Source organism: Antechinus flavipes, chromosome 1 (genome assembly GCF_016432865.1).
Source record: "Antechinus flavipes isolate AdamAnt ecotype Samford, QLD, Australia chromosome 1, AdamAnt_v2, whole genome shotgun sequence".
Classification (NCBI taxonomy): Eukaryota; Metazoa; Chordata; class Mammalia; order Dasyuromorphia; family Dasyuridae; genus Antechinus; species Antechinus flavipes.
The window spans coordinates 675,132,456-675,151,726 of NC_067398.1; the positions used below are offsets into that span (position 1 = coordinate 675,132,456).

The 19,271-nt window shown below is 39.6% G+C and overlaps 1 protein-coding gene across 1 annotated transcript in view; it reads left to right on the forward strand.

The window, feature by feature from the left end:
* The window catches only part of ELL (elongation factor for RNA polymerase II), a 131,192-nt gene that overhangs the window by 85,631 nt on the left and 26,290 nt on the right, over positions 1-19,271 (forward strand). Inside the window, exons 5-6 of the mRNA XM_051972314.1 lie at positions 9,412-9,665; positions 17,555-17,679. Of these exons, the coding sequence (XP_051828274.1) occupies positions 9,412-9,665; positions 17,555-17,679 (379 nt within the window). The remainder of the gene's footprint in view (positions 1-9,411; positions 9,666-17,554; positions 17,680-19,271) is intronic.

The following is a 19,271-nucleotide window of genomic DNA, read 5'->3' on the forward strand; positions in this document are numbered from 1 at the left end:
TGAACATCCCTATGTATGGCTGACGTGGAATAAAGGAGTAAGGTCTTAGATTTAAGGAAATGGAGAAATTGGGATGTTAAGGAGTTTGAAGATACATGAATCTGGTTGTTAAAGGTAGTACAGTTCCTAGTAAAAGAGAAGACAGTGAGTTGGTACTGTACTCTTTAGGAAATATAAGTAATGACCACATGTTAGAATTATCAAATCTTGGCGTTAAAAAGGGTCTCAAAGGTCATATCCAGTGAACCCATTTCTGAGTAGGAGTTGCCTTCCTCAACATGCTCATGGATATAATAGGCTCTGCATCTCTACTCCATAAGATTCATGGAGTGATTGAATGAGAGAATTGGTATGTAACGTCTTTAGAACCAAGAGAGGGAAGAAACAAGCACTGATATTATGCCCGATAAATTTCAGGCACAGTTCTAAACATTTTTACAATTATCTCTCTTGAACCTATCACCCTGTGATAGGTAGATACTGTTATATCCCTCAGTGTCCCCCATTTTACAGTTGAGAAAACTGAAGCAGATAGGATGATTTGCTCAAGGGCACACTGCTAATAAATATCTAAATCTAAATTTGAACTGGTGTCTTTCTGATTCCAGACCCATTGTTTGCTCCACTGTACCATTGGATGCCCTTAAGGGTGTAAACCATAAAGCCACAATTTAAATGGACATTATCTATTTTAGAAGAAGGTCCTCCTGGTTCCAGGGCCAGTACCCTATCCATTGAACCATCGAGTTCTATTTTAGAAGAAAGGCTATGGGGATTTCAGTATATTATTCAAAGAGGAAAATAAGAGGGGAAAAAAATTGACCTTAGATATCTATAGTTAAAGTCTGGATAATGAACAAAGTGAACTTGAAATCCAAGTATGTGAAGTTGAAGGGAACAGTTATTTCCAAACTCCAAAGTATTAGTCAGGTCTTCTGACTCCAGGTGTGGCAGGTTAGAGATCAGATTATTAGACACACTGGGGAAGTCCAATGTGTCAGAAAAATAGATTCTCTGTGGGAATCCATGAAATCCAAGGGAAGACGCATTCTAGAGTACACTTAGATGAGTGTGAAAGGAAAGAATCCATTCCTGATGCCTGGAGTACTCGAGTACAGAAGCTTCATGACCACATGTTAGAATTATCAAATCTTGGCGTTGAAAAGGATCTCAAAGGTCATATCCAGTGAACCCATTTCTGAGTAGGAGTTGCCTTCCTCAACATCTCTGACAAGTGGTCATTGAACCTCTGCTTAAATCATTCAGTTGACAAGCATTTATGAAGTAGTTGTTTCATGTGTAGGAGCCCTGTGCTAAGACCTCAGAACACAAAGAACTCCAATGATAAAAAAGTTGTAACCTTCTGAGGCAAACTTTAGAACAACCAAAGTTAGTAAGAAATTTTTCCTTAGAGCAGGCCAAAATTTTTGTAGTTCAGCATTGGCCATTGCTTCTGAGGTCAAGGCCTCTGGTCTTAAATCTTTGTCCATATGATTCAGATACAGATTCTTGAAGGAGTTTTGAGACTCCCTTGTCATATTGGTCATACCCTCCTTTGGATGTGTTGCAGCATGTTAATGTCTAACTTAAAATATGACCCTGGTGCATTCTGCAATACTCCAGATGTTATCTGATCAGGACAGAGTGCATATGGTAAGACTATGTGCTCCTTTTAATGCTTTTAACACTTAATAGCTGCTCTATCACACTAGTGACTTGTGTCAACTTTGTAATTCCTTAAAATCCATGCATCTTTTTCATGTCATTTTTTTTTTCTTTTAGATAATTATATTTATCCCATCCTGTACTGGTGAAATTGATTTTTTTTTGGTACCCAAATTTTTATTGTGTATTGCTATTAAATTTTATCTGATTGGATTTGGCCCATTGTTCTAGGTTGAATCTAATTCTGGCATCCAGCATGTTAACTGTTCCTTATATCTTACTCTTAATGTCCATTGGAGAACCACACTGTCACTGGGTGACTATTTCCATGAATTCATTGTACACACTCCCTCCAGTGGTATAGAGTATGACTTTTCCCTTTCCCAGCTGGTCCTTTAGGCAGGAGTTGGGCTACATAACTATGAGAGTAGTTAGTAATTAAAAAAAAAATATTTACCTATTATGTATAGTCTCACCTTCATTTCCAGATGTATCTCTCTTCACTAGATCTCTCCTATTCAAAAATATCCCTTGTGCCAAAGAATCTAAAAGAAGGGAAGGAAAAAGCATTTCACCAAAACTAATCTTTGCATCATCCATGTCTGCCATTCTATGTGATGTTCCCCAGATGGAGACCTCTCTCTATAAAGAAAGGAGAAAAATACATTATCTCCTCTTCCTTTTTGTGGGGCCGTTTTGGATCATTATAATTACAAAGCACGTCAGGGCTTTTTGTTGTTGTCCTTTTTATTTATACTACTGTGGTCGTATATATTGTTTTACCTAGTTCTGCTGACTCCCCTTTGTATCTGTCTTATGTTTCTCCGTATTCTTCATATTCATTGTCACAGGAATATTCCATTGCATTCATGCTGTCCCTTCTGATTCTAATATTATCAGATTTGTTTATTATTTAGAGGGAAAATATAGTGGAAAGAATGCTGGGCTGGGATTCTCCTTTTAGTCTTTTTTCATCTTGAGAAACATCTGTTTATTGCTACGGTTTAACTTATGTCTGTCTCAGAAGAGGCTAACTTTATCTACCTTTTTTGAACAAAAAGGTAGGGTGAAGGAAGGAGGGGCCAGAAATCAATAGATTCCAGAACAGTGGGCCCTTTTCCCAGCCCCATATCTTTAGGGACTTTTCATCTGTCAAGAAGAAAAACGTTTAACCAGGAAGGTCAAGTATCTCAGATGTTTATAAGCCAGCTGGTTTTTCTTCTCTCCAGTCACATGACCCATATATATTTTCTTTCCTCCCAAAGGCCATGATGAACAGAGTGGTGAGTTGCTAAATGTGAAACGGACCCTGGCTTATTGTTTTGTAAGCCAAACAGTGGAAGCTGAGAAGTCAGATAGTAATCAGGAAGGAAATGCATTGATTTCCTGTATGCTGGAAACTTTTTTGCTGCGTAGCTATTTCATGTTTAGAAAACGTGTCAGTAAATTGGCAGAATTGCAAGAAAAGAGACTTCAGAAAACAGGGATGAAAGTATTAATTTAGAATAAAATATTTCTAGAACATTTTTGCTCCATAACAATTCCATGAGATTATCAGATATTGTCCCTGTTTTTTTAGAAAAAGAAACTGGGAGAGATATAACTGAATTGCTCAGTCACATAAGGAGTAAGCGTCATGTCCAGGATTCATATGCACCTCTCTTGGGTCCAGATTGTTCTACTTGACCATGTGCAAAAAAAGCAGAATGGTATAGTGAAGGAAGTCTCAAGTATGTCTCACAAGGTTGCTCTGAGTCTTAGGCTTGATAAGATATTTAAAGACTTTGCCAACCTTAAAAAGCTGTGGAAATAAGGTGGAGGATTATGAAGAGCTGTGATTTCATCTTTTTGGAAATTTCCCCTACTGATATACATCAGCGATTTGTCGGAAACTTATTCTCTCTCATCCGTCTCTCCCTAGCTTCTTGCGGTCTCCTGCCTATAAGCATGCGTATGTCTTCCCTATCCTTAAAAACCCCATATTTGATCCTATCATTCCTACTCATCATATATGTTTTTTCCTTCTCATCTTCTTAACTCTCCACCATCTTTTGACATCATTATTTAGCTGAAACTGCCCTGTCCACAATTACCAGGTATCTATTAATTGCTAAATCTAATTTCCTTCCTCTTCATCCATTTTTATCTTTTTGCAGCATTTAACTCCTCTCCTCTTTAAACTCAGTCTCATTCCTAAACTTCTGACTATTCCTCATGTCACCTTTCCTGGTTCTTCATTCAAGTCAGATCCACTAACTGGGGATATCTTCGAAGGTTCTGTTATGGACCCTCTTGTCCTCTTGCTTAGTGATCTTATCACTATGAATTCAATTATTATCTCTAAGCAGATGATTCCTAATCTTTGTTTGAAGCTCCAATTCCGTATCAAAACTACCTTTTTGATATCTTGAGCTGAACATTCCCCACCCTGAGGTAACGGGGGTTAAGTGACTTACCCAGGGTCACACAGCTAGGAAATGTTAAGTGTCTGAGGCCAGATTTTGCATTGAGTATCTTATAGTCACTTGAAACTCAATACATCACTGTCAGCAAGCACTTACTACGTGCCTGCGATGTGCAGGCACTGTGCTAAGGATGGGGGATACTAAGAAAGGCAAAAACATATTCTATTCACATAGTGAAAAAAATTGTACATGGAATATAAATGTACACTGTAAATGAAAGATAACCTGAGAGACGAGATTAGCAGTTGAGAGATGCACAGTGAAATTGGGAAAGGCTTTTTGTAGAAAAGAGGATTTGAAGTGAATTTTTTTTTTAAAACAGCAGAACTGATTTTTCCCCCTAAAATTCTTCCTTCTTCTGAACTTTTTTTTTGTCAGTTACACTACCATCTTCCTATTCACCCAAGCTCAGAATGTTTGTGTCATCCTTGACTCTTCACTCAAACTTACTCCCCAAATCTAATCTCCCAGTATTTCTAGTTTGCTTTCCTTTCTCAGTACTTGCATCACCACATCCCCATTTTGGGACCTTACCATCTCTTACTTGGACTGTTGAAGTGGTCTTCTAACAGCTCTTGTGGCCTCGAGGCCCTCCTTGTCAAGCCAGGTCTCATTCACTCAGCTGTCAAAGTGATTTTTCTAAACCTTGGATCTGCTCACTCACGGAACTCAAGAGACCCTCCACTATATCCAAGATCAGCTGTAAACTTCTGTGTGGATTATTTCAAGTTCTTTATTGCCTAACCCCTTCCTATCTTTCTATATAATCTCCCAACTCCATCCTTTGGCACTGGCTGTGCCATTCCTGGAACAGGTTGCTTCCTCACTTTTACCTCTTTATTTCTTTGGTTCCCTTCAAGATAAAGCTCAAATGCCTCCTTCTTGAGGAGGTCCCCAGCTGCTGATGTCTCCTTGGAGGAGACTGTTCTTCATCTAGTCTATGGGTATGTATCTAGTTATTTTCCTGCTAGTCTCCATTAGGCCATGAGTTCTTTGAAAGCAACAACTGTTTTTAATTTTTCCTTGTATCCTTAGCACTTAATCCAGTGCCTAAACCAGTGAAAGGACCTATTAATGCTTGTTTACTATCCAGGATACCACTGTCTTCCCAGTTCCTCAGATGCAGAGTCTGGCTTTCTATTCCAGCTCATTCCATAGATCACTTTATGGTCAGACTGTTCTAGAGTTGTCTGGGGTCCTGAATAACTTGCTCAAAATCATCCCTCTTGCTATGTGTCAAAGGGAGGACTTTTAATCCAAGTCTTTCTGACTCAAGGGTGGCGCAATACATAGCTATTATCATACTAAAAGACCTGAGCTTAAAAAAACCAAGGTCTCCCACTATATCCAGGGCCATTTTCAGTCCTCCTGATCTATATCTTGCCATCTAGAGCCCAGGTGGCTCCGGAGGAGAAAGTGAAGTGGGTGACTTTGCACAGCCTTTCCTCACTGAAATCCAACTCACTTGCATGTCATGGCATCCCTTGATGTCATAATCCTCTTTGAGAACAGAGGACATAATTAGCAACAATTTCTAAAACAAGAAGACATTTCTAAAATCCCTTCTTTTCCCATTGACATAGTAGCCTGTTGTTGAAAGAAATCTTAGACATCATTGAATGCATTATTAAGTGATTCTGCTGTGCTTACTGCTAGAAACTGAGAGTATGACAGCTTGTAAAAGAAGCCTATTTGGTATTTTAATAAAAAAAAAAGAATTAAAGTAGATCAACTAAAATAGGAAACATTGAGGCATGAAAAAAGAGAAAATAAGAGTGTTTTTTTTTTTTTTGTCATGAAAGAGTAAAGGTTACAATTCTCAATACCCCTCCTCCCCCTTCCCCCCAAAGCTAACTGACAACAAAAAAAGAAAAACCCTGGCCCAGCACATCCTAGTGCTATGATTGATGTGAGAATCCATATAGGGCAGGGCAGAGTGTTCTTTAGGATTTGGCTGGAGTTTCCTGCTTCGTCCAGTCTTGTATAGACAGGGAGTTTTCTCTAGGATTTGTGATGAGAGTGGAAGAAAATAGCTGCCACGAAGATGTCTTGGGAAGCCAAGGCTGGGAGGAGATGGCTGAGCTGGGGAAAGGTCAAGGCCTTTATCCTGTCCCTCAAGAGCTTAAAACCTAGGGGAAATAAGACATGTACAATAGTTGACTGGATCGTTACAAGGATGTATCCAGGCCTAAGATAGCATCAGATCAGGGCACTCCTCAGAACACTCTCTTGAAATGCAGATCATGGACTGTTTGTCAGTTTAATATTTGTGAGTTGTTTGTATGACTTGCCATCTGTATGAGTAATGAGTCCAGATGACAATGGTGATTTAAATTTTACAATACCTTGAGAATAACAGGTTGCTTTCCTTTCACCTCACAGAAGCACAGGTTTTCTTAGCATTGGAAGAGACCTTTACAGCCAGTTTATTCAATCCTACATATGAAAGAAATCCCCACTGTGAATAATCTACATGACCAGTGGCTGTCCAGCTTCTCCTTTACATGATCCAGGGAGGGAGACCCCATTTCATTTCGGGATAGTTCTGAATGTCAGGAAGTCTTTGTTGACATCAAGCCTAATTTGCCCTCTATGCAACTTTTATCATTGGTTTTTTTGGGTTCTAGTTTCTCGGGCCAAACAGAAACAGTCTAATCACCTTTCACGTGACAATCTTTCAGATAGTTTAGATATCTCATTGTTGAGAATTGTAACCTTTACAGTTTTGTGACAAAAAATGTTTCAGTTATTTATCACTATCATGTTTTCTCTTGACTTTTCTTTTTTCCAGTAGCCAGTCACTAAGCATTTATTAACTGTCCACTAAGTGCTAGGCCCTGGGCTAAATGCTGGGAATTAAAAAGAGGAAAAGTTAGTCTCTGCCCCCAAGGAGTCTAGAATCTCATGGGAGAGATGATGCAGACAAGCTATATACCAGATAAATAGGAAATAATCAACAGAAAGAAAGCTTAGTTCTTTTAGCTCATCTTCCTGGGACCTAGACCCAGGGCCCCTCAACACCATGATTTCCTTCCTCTGGATACTCTCTAGTTGGTCAGGATCCTTTTTAAATTGTGGTTCCTCAAAGTGAAGATAGTGCTTCTTGGTTTTTAAGAGAAAATGGGATCCAAGTTCATTGATGGGAAGACTTAAAAGAATAAACCTAAAATTATTGCTAAGCTTCTGGGCTTGTAAGTCTCTTTGACTGCACTAGTTCTTCCTCACCTGATCTCATAACATTTGATGTTTGTAGTGTATGTTGATTGTCCTTTCTTTAGCAATTTACCAGTCTCTGTGTTCTGTGTCCCTGAGTAAGTCCCTCTGGATTGTGTCATAGTCATCTCTATCTCTCCCTTGGCGGCTCCCAGCACAGGACCCTGCCCACAGAGGTGTCAGATTTGTGGAGGACCAAAGCAGCTTGATAGCAGGATGCCCTAATGCTGTTCTTTTTATTCTTACAGAATCTGCCAGTTGTGTGAAAATGTCACAGATCACTTAGCGATTCTCCTTCTTCTGTCCTTCCTTCCTCATGGACACCAGACTGCCACAGATGGGGACAGAGGTTCCTCTTACCTTTGGGGAAAGAAGTCAAGTCATAAAATGGTCTTAATAGTCTTTGAGCCCCAAACTTACAGAGCTCCAGGGAGCTTCTAGATTGTTTTTATTACATTCATTTAAAAAAAGAAAAAAAAAAATTATTCAAAATAAAATAGATGTAAAAGAACAGGGACTTTTGGACTTCAAAAGTAAACTTAGCTAGCGATCATCTTGCCCAACTCCTGTGTTTTACAGATAAGGAAACTGAGGCCCGGAAGTGCTGAATCTAGTCTCAAGCACTTATAGGTTCTGGGCAAGTCCCTTCCCTGTTTGTGTTAATTTTCTCTTCTATACAATGGTTGTGATAATAGTACTTACCTCACAAGATTGTTGTGAGGATCAAATGCGGTATTTGTAGAGCACTTAGCCCAGTGCTTGGCACATAGTGGGCCATCTCCGTGATATACAGGGTCAAGACCATGGATCTTCTGATAGCGAGGACAGTGTTCTTTCCACTGTATTTCACTGCCTCCTTATTCAAATAGAATTGTTCACAACAGCATTATAGGTTAATTGTTTACATTTGAAGTGATTCTTACTTCAAAACTACAATTTTGTTTAAACTACATTGTTCTTTATACTAATTCATAAGGGAGAAGAAATCAAACCTGCCTAATTCCCATTGTTGAGTGGAACAACATCTTTGGAAACAGCAGCAGCTGGGGAACTCAGAAAGCCCATGAGTTCCTAGTAGTCATCTCGAACTGTTCTGACATTTTGATTTACTACCCTTTTTTATGAAAGAAACACAACTTATCCCATAGGACAAGTGTAAAAACTATTAAGTAGAATGGGGCAACAGTCTCTGCTCTTAATACTTCAGCAAACACTGCTCAGTGCGTGTGATTTAGAGTGGAGACAGAAAGGCACTCAGGCCAAGCCCTCCTTCAATTCAAGTCAGGAAGTGAATGGGGAGGGGGAGGGAGGATGGGTTAAACTTTCAGTCATTATGGGACTCAGATTGCTCCTAGGTCAAAGGAAGGAGAGATTACTTCCTGTTGGGCAGATCTAGAAAAGTTTCATTAGGAAGGGGTTGGAAAGAAGGCGAGGGAAGACATGGATCTTGGAAAGTAATAGGATGTTTTGGATTGTCAAGTAATTCAAAATGATTTGATTGTGGAGGTAGCTAGTAGTGTTGTGAATATGTCCCTTATCTTGGCTTTAAGAAGATGTGAGTTCAAATTCAGCCTCAGATACTTAATTGTGCGACCCTGAACATGCCAAAAAAGTAAAATAGGAATAATAGCACCTACCTCATAGTGTGATTGTAAGGATCTTATGTCAAGATATTTTGTGAACCTTAGAAGTACTTTATAAATGCTAATGTGAGTGGTGGTTTTTGGCTGTGTTTGTTGCTAAGAGATATGTGAGTAATTTCAAATGATATTTCTTTCTTATATCATTTCTGTTTCTTATTTGAATGCTGAAAAACTATGAAATTTCTCCAGATGATCAAAACATCAGATTGTAGCAATCACTCCTCCTAACTTCTAGACTCAAGAGATTGAGTTGAACCTGACTTCAAACAATGAGAAAACTGACTTAAGAGGTTGTGTAACTCTCCAATCTGCACTAGTAATAAATAGCATTGTTGTTTGAACCCACATCACCTAACCTCAAAGCCAGTGGTCTTTCAGCTATCCACAAATGCCATTTAATTTAATTGAGTTTAATCTCATTTTAGGCAAAAAGGTTCAGTTTCGGAAGCCAGCCCCAACTGCTGCAGACACTGTTCCCTCAAGGAAGCGCTCAACGCCAATCAATGTCGCCAGTGCCATCAAGAAGAGCAATCCTGGGATTTCTCAGCAACCTTTTAGAGACAGGGTCATTCACTTACTGGCACTTAAGCCTTATAAGAAACCAGAGCTGATCCTCAGGCTGCAAAAGGATGGCCTTCTGTCACAGGATAAGGACACACTGGACAGCCTCTTGCAGCAGGTACGTGTTTTGTGCAGCACATTTGTCCCATCCTGTGTCGGCTGTGGTGTCATCTGACCTCTGCAAGTGTCTTGGTTGACCAGGTGATCCACCATTCTTGTGATGGGGATAATAGAGTTAGTATTGGCAGGAATTTTTTAGTTGAGATGAGACAGGAATAGTGGAACAGACTTTTCTCAGTGTTCGATCTCTGAGATTTATAACTCACTTGAAAATTCTGTCCTTATGTGTTAAAATGGCTTGAGACCTGATGTTTAAGTAATGACACTCTTTTGGACATATTTTACAGAGTGGTATTTGTCCCACGTTTTATTTCTTACCTTGGGCGTTTCAGTTAAGGGTAGCAGTGGTATAGGTTTTTTAGCTTCCTTCTCTTCTCATTGGTAAAATGTACAATTATTTAAATTCCATGTTTAACTGAGTTCCCCTTTCCCTGAAGTTCAGTTTTCACTTATGAGTGCTTTGGTCATCTCCATTCTGCACTCCCCGCTTCATCAGCTTCTTTTTTTTGTTATTTCCCATCACCTCATTCACTGCATGGTGTACTTGGGACTGAGAACTTGGGAGACTGCTGCCTGATGCAGAGCCTCAGAGGAGCATGAGTGATCTATGGCCACAGACAGAGTATGGAAGAAACAGGATTTACACCCAGCTCCTTCTGCCCCTTGGGGTCTTTACGAGACAGCCCAATACAGTATAAAGAGCTTGGGTTCCCCAAGCACAAGTCCTGGGCCCAAAGGCTGCTTCTTAGGTTTTGTTACCTGAAATTTTCTGGGCTTCAGTCACAGCTGAACTCATTGACAGTTTCCCATGGTTTCTGTCAGCTTTCAGCTTGTGTTCCTAGTAGGCTCTTGAGTCTATACACAGTCATTTATCGAATAGGCATGAATCTGCAGTTAGAGGACTTGGGATTAAATGTTGAGCTGTACTGGACTCTGGGGCACTTTTGAGTTCCCAACATTTCTTATGCACTTCTCATCCAAAGAACTGATTCAGAATACTCATCAGTTACTCTGACAGGAAAATAATCTAAAGAGAGACCATGTGCACCAGAGCTCTGAGACTAGAGAGGACCTAAGAGGGAGGTGAGAAAAGGGAAAACAGCCAATGTTCCCCATCATGGGGGGGGGGGGGTCAGGCTTTGTTTGATGGAGGTGACAGAGGTGAAATTTGAACCTGGTTCTTTCTGACTTCAAGACCAGTTCTCTATCTGCTATACTATACTGCCTCTCCAGATGAAATTAAAATATGTAAATTACTCTGGTGTGCCTTTATCTTTTAATAAAAAATAATCTTTTAGTTAATTAGGCTTCAATTGGTGAAGTATTCATCATTTAAAAAACAAACAAATAAACCATGTTTTTATTTGGAATTTAAACACCAAATAAAATAATTTCCTTTTTTTTTTTTTTTACAACTCTATTGAAAGCCCCTTTCTCTTCTCATCCCAAATTTTAAAAAGAAAGCCTTATAATATGTCAAGTAAAACAAAACAAATCTAGCATTGACTCGATTTCATTTTGTACCTTATGAAATATTCCTTTTTTTTTTTTTGCCTGAGGCAATTGAGGTTAAATGACTTGCCCAGGGTCACACAGGCTAGCGAACATGTTAGGTGTCTAAGGCCAAATTTGAACTCAGGTCCTCCTGACTTTAGGGCTGGTGCTCTATCCACTGCATCACCTAGCTGCCTCAATGAAATATTCTTAAAATAAGAATTTAGTTATTTTAAGAGTTTAATGTGTGTTTGCATAGTTTCTTCTTTAACCAAAATGTGTTTATTGGGGTTATTTTCCAAGGAATTCTAAATTGTCTTATTGATAACATTTTCCTAAAAAGGCAATTTCTCATCAGTTTTAGAATGTAATAGGCCAGTGATTGCATGTGTAAAGATTTACGTGGTATCTACTGTCAGGGTTCATATTTATTTGGGAGCCAATACAACGTTATCACTTTAAATATCTGGCATCTCTTGAAAGATATGGCAGACACAGAATGTCAAAGAGATTCTGAAAAGGGGATGAAGGGAGAGGATCTGCAGGTGCCATAGTTGTCAGGGTTGGTTTCATGGAATTGAGACTGAGAATCATAGGATATCTGAGCTTGAAGGGACTTATGAACCTGGGTTCTCCCTGCTCCTTCCTGAAAAGATTTTAATCTCTCCAATCTAAAAGGGGATTCAATGAGGTGATCTGCCAACCAGCAGAGCCATAATGGGGAAAGGAGCATGGATTTCTTGTTTTAATAACTAGAAGCTTCAATTTAAATTGCCTTTTTACTCAGTATTCCTTTAACCCTAGCAGTCTTTAAGAGAACCTCTTTAAAAGGAATCATTTATCATAGGAAAAATTTGCTGGCTATTGAAGTAGTTACTTTAAAAAAAAAAAAAAAAAGTATCAGATCTTGACTGCCTTGTATAAAGTGTCTGGTCTTGATTGCATCGCTTCTTTTTTTTGGGGGGGGGCAATTCATCTTTTTAATTAAAGCTTTTTATTTTTAAAAATATGTGTAGGCATGGGTCCATGATTTAGGCATAAAGAACGAGATTATAAATAAATTAGAGGAACATAGGATAGTTTATCTCTCAGACTTGTGGAGGAGGAAGAAATTTGTGACCAAAGATGAACTAGAGACTATTACTGATCACAAAATAGAAAATTTTGATTACATCAAATTAAAAAGCCTTTGTACAAACAAAACCAATGCAAACAAGATTAGAAGGGAAGCAACAAACTGGGAAACCATCTTCACAGTTAAAGGTTCTGATAAAGGCCTCGTTTCCAAAATATATAGAGAATTGACTCTTAATTTATAAAAAATCAAGCCATTCTCCAATTGATAAATGGTCAAAGGATATGAACAGACAATTTTCAGATGATGAAATTGAAACTATTTCCACTCATATGAAAGAGTGTTCCAAATCATTATTGATCAGAGAAATGCAAATTAAGACAACTCTGAGATACCACTACACACCTGTCAGATTGGCTAAGATGACTGGAAAACAATGATGAATGTTGGAGGGGATGCGGGAAAACTGGGACACTGATGCATTGTTGGTGGAGTTGTGAACGAATCCAACCATTCTGGAGAGCAATCTGGAATTATGCCCAGAAAGTTATTAAACTGTGCATACGCTTTGATCCAGTAGTGTTACTTCTGGGCTTATATCCCAAAGAAATACTAAAGAAGGGAAAGGGACCTGTATGTGCCAAAATGTTTATGGCAGCCCTGTTTGTAGTGGCTAGAAACTGGAAAATGAATGGATACCCATCAATTGGAGAATGGCTGGGTAAATTGTGGTATATGAATGTTATAGAATATTACTGTTCTGTAAGAAATGACCAGCAGGATGAATACAGAGAGGATTGGCGAGACTTACATGAACTGATGCTAAGTGAAATGAGCAGAATCAGGAGGTCATTATATACCTCAACAATGATACTGTATGAGGATGTATTCTGATGGAAGTGGATTTCTTTGACAAAGAGAAGATCTAACTCAGTTTCAATTGATCAAGGATGGACAGAAGCAGCTACACCCAAAGAAAGAACACTGGGAAATGAATGTAAACTGTTTGCATTTTTGTTTTTCTTCCCGGGTTATTTATACCTTCTGAATCCAATTCTCCCTGTGCAACAAGAGAACTGTTCGGTTCTGCACACATATATTGTATCTAGGATATACTGCAACATTTTTAACATATATAGGACTGCTTGCCATCTAGGGGGGTGAAGGGAGGGAGGGGAAAAATCAGAACAGAAGTGAGTGCAAGGGATAATGTTGTAAAAAAATTACCCTGGCATGGGTTCTGTCAATAAAAAGTTATTATAATTTAAAAAAAAATATGTGGGCAATTCTTCAACATTAGCCCTTGCAAAACCCTGTGTTTCAATTTTTCCCCTCTTCTCTTATGCCTTCCCCTAGATGATAAGTAATTCAATATATTAAACATGATAGAAATATATGTTAAGTCCAGTATATGCATATATATTTATACAATTATTGTGCCGCACAAGAAAAATCAAAACAAAAAACAATTTAAAAAAAGAGAGAGAAGCAAAATAAAATGCAAGCAAACAGCAACAAAAAGAGTGAAAATGCTATGTTGTGGTCCACGATCAGTTCCCACAGTCCTCTCTCTGGGAGTGAATGGCTCTCTTCATCTCTGAACAACTGGAACTGGTTTGAATCATCTCATTGTTGAAGAGAGCCACATCTATCAGAATTGATTTTGTGTACAATGATCTCCTGGTTCTGCTCATTTCACTCAGCATCATTCCTGTAAGTCTCTCCAGGCCTCTCTGAAATCATCCTGCTGATCGTTTCTTATAGAACAATACTATTCCATATCATTCATTCCATAACTTCCCCAGCCATTCTCCAACTGATGGGCATCCACTCAGTTTCCAGTTTCTTGTCACTACAACAAGGACTTCCACAAACATTTTTGCACATGTGGGGCCCTTTCTCTTCTTTAAGATCTCTTTGGGATAAAGCCTAATAGTAACACTATTGGATCAAAGGTGATTGCATTACTTCTTTACTTGTAGCCTCGTTTCCTCTTCTCTCAAAATGAGTAAATTAGGTTGAAATTCTCATTTCTGAAGCTGCCCACTCCAGCCAGAATTCTGTGATTCCCATGACAGAAATAGAAGTAGAATATTGGAGAGACAATAGGAAAAAGGTGGGGTTTTTTTTGGAATGGGACAGCTCTGTTACTGATTAAATTCTCAGCCTTTTTTCTTTTTTCTCCATAAGAGCTGTTGTGGCAGTAATCTGTTTGCCTTTGCTTTAGCCAGAAAGCACATGCCATATGCATTCTGTAGTTGTGTCTTTATCAACGATACCAAAATATTCAATTAAACAGAAATGTCCCTCAAAAATTTATATGCATTTATTGTTTATCTTTCACAAATTCTCAGATTAATATCACAGAGAAAGTGGGCCTTCTGGAATTGGCCCTGTTAAGGTGGCCAGATCTGCCTAGACATCAGACATAATTATGAAATTATGGGAAAAATGTGTTATCACCTGAAAGCTAATAAGCATTAATGAAGCACCTAGTATGTAGACCATGCATTGTGCTAAGTGTTAGGGATACAGAGAAAAGCAAAACACAGCCCCTGCCCTGCAGGTCTGACCACTGGTCTACTCAGTAAACTCTAGTGGTTCCCTGTTACCTCCAGGATCAGAGACCAAATGCAGCCCTTTCTAACCTAGCTCCATCCATCCTTCTTCCCCAACATGTACCCTTCAGTCCAGTGATACTGGTGTACTGGCTGCTCTAAAAACAAGACCCTCCATCTCCTGGCTCCGCACCTCCACTTATCTCTGTCCCTTGTGCCTAGGACATGTTCCCTCTTCTTCTCCACCTCCTGATTTCGTTCAAGTTTCATTTAAAATTCCATCTTCTACAGGAACTCTTTCCCAACCCTTCTTAGGTCTAATGCCTTCTCTCTTATAATGGTTTCTTACTTCTGGTGACACTTAATAGCTAGCATTTATATAGTACTTATTGTGTGTCAGGTATGTTCTAAACACTTTGCAAATACTATCTCATTTGATTTTTATCATAGCCATGGAAGATAGGTAATATTATCATTTCTAATTCAGGCAACCAGTGACCAAGGGATTTGTCCAGAGTTATACAGCTAGCATGTGTGTCAGGCTAGATTTGAACTCAGATCTTCCTGACTCCAGGCTCCGCACTCCAGGCTAGGAACTGTCTTTTTCGCCTCTTTTTGCCTAGCATGTGCATAGTAGGTACTTAATAAATATTTATCAAATGACTGGTCCCAGTCGAAACAACATGCAGGAAACTATGCACAAACAAGCTCCCTGCAGGATAAGTTGGAAACCAACAGAGGGAAGAAACACAAATTAAGGGGGACTGGGAAAAACTGCTGGTAGAAAATGGAATTTTGGCTGGGACTTTAATAAAACCAAGCTAGGCAAGAGGGGAAAACAGGAGGGAGAGCATTCCAGGCTTGGAAGACCCCCCAGCACAAATACCCAGGACAAGCCGGGCTTGTGTGGAGAGCAGCAGGATTGCAATCTGTAGGGAGGTGTAAAGGGATAGCTGGGAAAATACCAGGCAGGAAGGGGGGAGACATACACGTTAGGAAGGTCTTGGAGCATCACAGTATCTCTTTTGATTCTGGAGATCATAGGGAGCACTGGCCTTTGTTGAATGGGGAGGGGCTTGTGAGACAGATGATACTTTAAGAAAAGGACTTTGGCCACTGAATGGAGGGTAGACTAGGGAGAGGCTGGAGACAGACACAGGAGGCTCCTGCCAGAGTCTGGTACTGAAACGGTGCCAGAGTCAGCGAGGAGGTAGTCTATTTGAGAACTGTATATGATGTATATGAGAGAGATTCCAAAGCTATAAAGGTGAGGATGTGCCCTGGATATGGGGGTGGGAGATAGTAAGGAGCTGGGGTGACCATGGCTGCTCTTCCCATCCACAGTAGTAGGAAGTTTGGAAAGAGGCATTGGGGAAAAGATAATGAGCTCGGTTTTGAACATGTAGAATTTAAGATGTCTACTGGATATCCAGTATGAGATGTATGAAAGGCAGCTGGAGCTGTGAGAGTAAGGTTCAGCAGAGAGATTGGGGCAGAAGAGATAGCCTAGGGATTGTTAATTAACAAGGAAGCTGATGGCATCCCCAAATGAAGTGGTTCAGAGGCAGAAGTGAAAAGGGCGCAGGACAGAACTCTCCAAAAGTATTGTGTAATTTTGGAATATCCTTGTCGCTGTGCAGACCATCAGTGAGAGGGCATGCTATTTCAAAGATCAGTGTGTGAGGCTGTGTGCTTCACTTCAGAGGAAGTGAGGTTTGGGGTTTCTCCTACTTCTTTCCTTACTTAAAAGAAGAGTGTTTAAGGTCAAGAGAGCTTGAGGGCATGTATTTTATCTTCAGCTTTTTTAAGGGTTGCTGCTGAATATGAGACTCTGAAGAATTAGGACCCATAATGAAGAAATTACATAGACACAGAGTTCTGCTTAGCATGGGGAGTAACTTGACATTTGATCTTGAGGGATGGATAGAGGAACAGCAGCAGGAGAAAAAGATGTTCCTGAAACAGGAGATGGACAAAGTTTACGGGAAAGTCCAGAATCTGTTCTAGGGAAGTGAATGGATTGACCTGGTATGGAGATTGAGTCAGTTCCTACTATAAGCCAGGCACTGTGCTAAACACCCCTAAAAAGTTTAATGAGGTAACCACCTTGTGTAGATCTGAAACACAGATATTTGTGTAAAATAAACACATTTTCTTGACTAATGGGCAATAATGTTGTGCCTTGACAATAGAAGTGTAAAAAAGGACACTAATACATGCATTTGCTGATTGTTCTTCTGTACTACCACATTAATGCTTTGTTTTTTATATATAACACTTGCTAATTCTGTCTTAAAAACATTAGTGCTTTGTTAGTCTATAACCATGAAACAAAAATAAATGTATAGGAAAAAAAGTATAATAAGAGAGGTGACATGCAAACAACCTTGTACAAACAGGATATATACATGATAGATTGGAGATGAGCATCAGAGAAAAGTCACTGACATTAAAGGGGACTAGGAAGAGATTAAAGGTGCTTTCATTTTAGCTAGGACTTTGAAGGAAGCCAAGATAACCAGAAAGCAGAGATGAGGAGGAAGAGTATCAAGTGTGAGGGACAGCAAGGAGACCAATGTCCCTGGCCTCTGTGAGGCCTCTCTGGGTGATGTAAGTCTACAGTGTGGAGCTTGCTTTCCTTTCTAGAAAATGAGTTAGGTTGGACTGGGTGATCCCTAAGATTTTGTATTCCCTTTTTGAGGTTTCCCCTCCTCCCTCCATGCTCCTCATTCATTTGACTGAGTGCTTCTCTTTTTCTAGGTTGCCAACTTGAGTGCCAAGGACAGCACATACACATTAAAAGATTGCATGTACAAGGATGTTCAGAAGGACTGGCGTGGATATTCAGAAGGAGATCAGCAGTTACTAAAAAGAATTCTTGTTAGGTAACTCAAATAATGTGTCATATTCCTTTGACTATATGTAGGCTTACTCCTACTCCTCAACCTTCACAGTGCTGTCATGTGAACTGTGCCCTCACTGGATTCTGCATGCGCTCCTCAATTATCTGAATCTGTGTGTAGCAGGATCTGAAATGCATAGGCTACATGCTGGCTGTTTAAATAAGATTTTATTTAATTTAGGTCTGAGAAAGGTAGAAAAAGGCATGCTGGTTTCATAGGCCTGGACTAAGGCTTGATGTTTGGCTCATGTCAGAAGCCAATAGAAAATTACTGAACCTGCAGAATTTGAGAGGAGAGCATCTTCCAGCTAGCTGCACTGGGGGAAAAGACTGCCTGAGGCCATTAATGGCTTAGGTATAGTCCTTTGCAGCTTGCCCTTGGGAAAAGGAACCACTGGGGACACATTGAAGCTTCATGATCAGGTAGATCTTTCCAGGAATCAGAGTTCATAGAAATTTCCTTACAAGCCCCTGCTGAGGTCAGAACTGTAAATATTGGTGACCCCATTTTACTAGCAAGGAAATGAGAGAAGGAAAGTAATTTGACAGCCTAGAAAACAGTTAATAAATTTTTTTCACAACACATTTCTTTGGATCTGCTATTAAATATAATCTCTGCTGCTGCTGTTTGGGGGCAGGAAGGATGAGAACCTCTGCTTATCATTCCTTATGAATTTGTACATGTCCTGCCTAAAAGCTTAATCCTTTTCAGCTTTCCTTAAAGCTGACTTGCAGTCAAGTTTTTCATTTTTATTTGTGTGTGTGTCTGTGTGTGTGTGTGTGTGTGTCTGTGTGTGTGTGTGTATGTGTGTGAGAGAGAGAGAGAGAGAGAGAGAGAGAGAGAGAAAGAGAGAGAGAGAGATAAAGCATGTTATCAGAGCTGCTGTTAAGTTTGGGCAGTTGTAAGGTGGTTGCAAAGATTAAATGAAATGGATGTGAAAATGCTTTGTAAACCATTTAAGACATTTGTGGTCAGCTTTGTCCTTTTGAGGCATCTGGTGACTCAGTAGATAGAGTGCCATGCGTGAAGTTAGATTGGCCTCAGACACTCATTGAGGAACCCGTAACAAGTCATTAACCTCTCTGTGCCTCAGTTTCTTCATCTGAAAAAGTTATGATGACAGTACCTCCTTGTCAGGATGGTTGTAAAGATCAGACAAGATAATATTTGTAATGCACTCAGCCTGACACAGTGAGCCCCTCCCTCCCTCTTGTACCAGTCAGTTATGCATCGACTTGCCAGGGATCTTTCATTTAAGTGAGATTTCTTAAATGGCATGAAATTGACAGATATTTTCAAACAGGAGTAAAATGGCCCAGCTAGAATCAGAACTGGCAGTAGCCTCCCTTATTTAAACAAGATCAAGGCCTCACTTTGCCATTGTTTCTGTTTGAATCTGGATCACAAGGCAGATCATTTATTTAAACATTTGCTTTCTTACCAAATTGGGGGGAGCGAGTACCAGCTTACAAATGATAGAGTATAGTGGGCAGGACAGGAAGGCAAGTTTTGGCTCATTCTGAGAAAGTAGTTCTTAACCAACAGCTGTCCTAAAGTGGGGGCAGGGGGGAAGA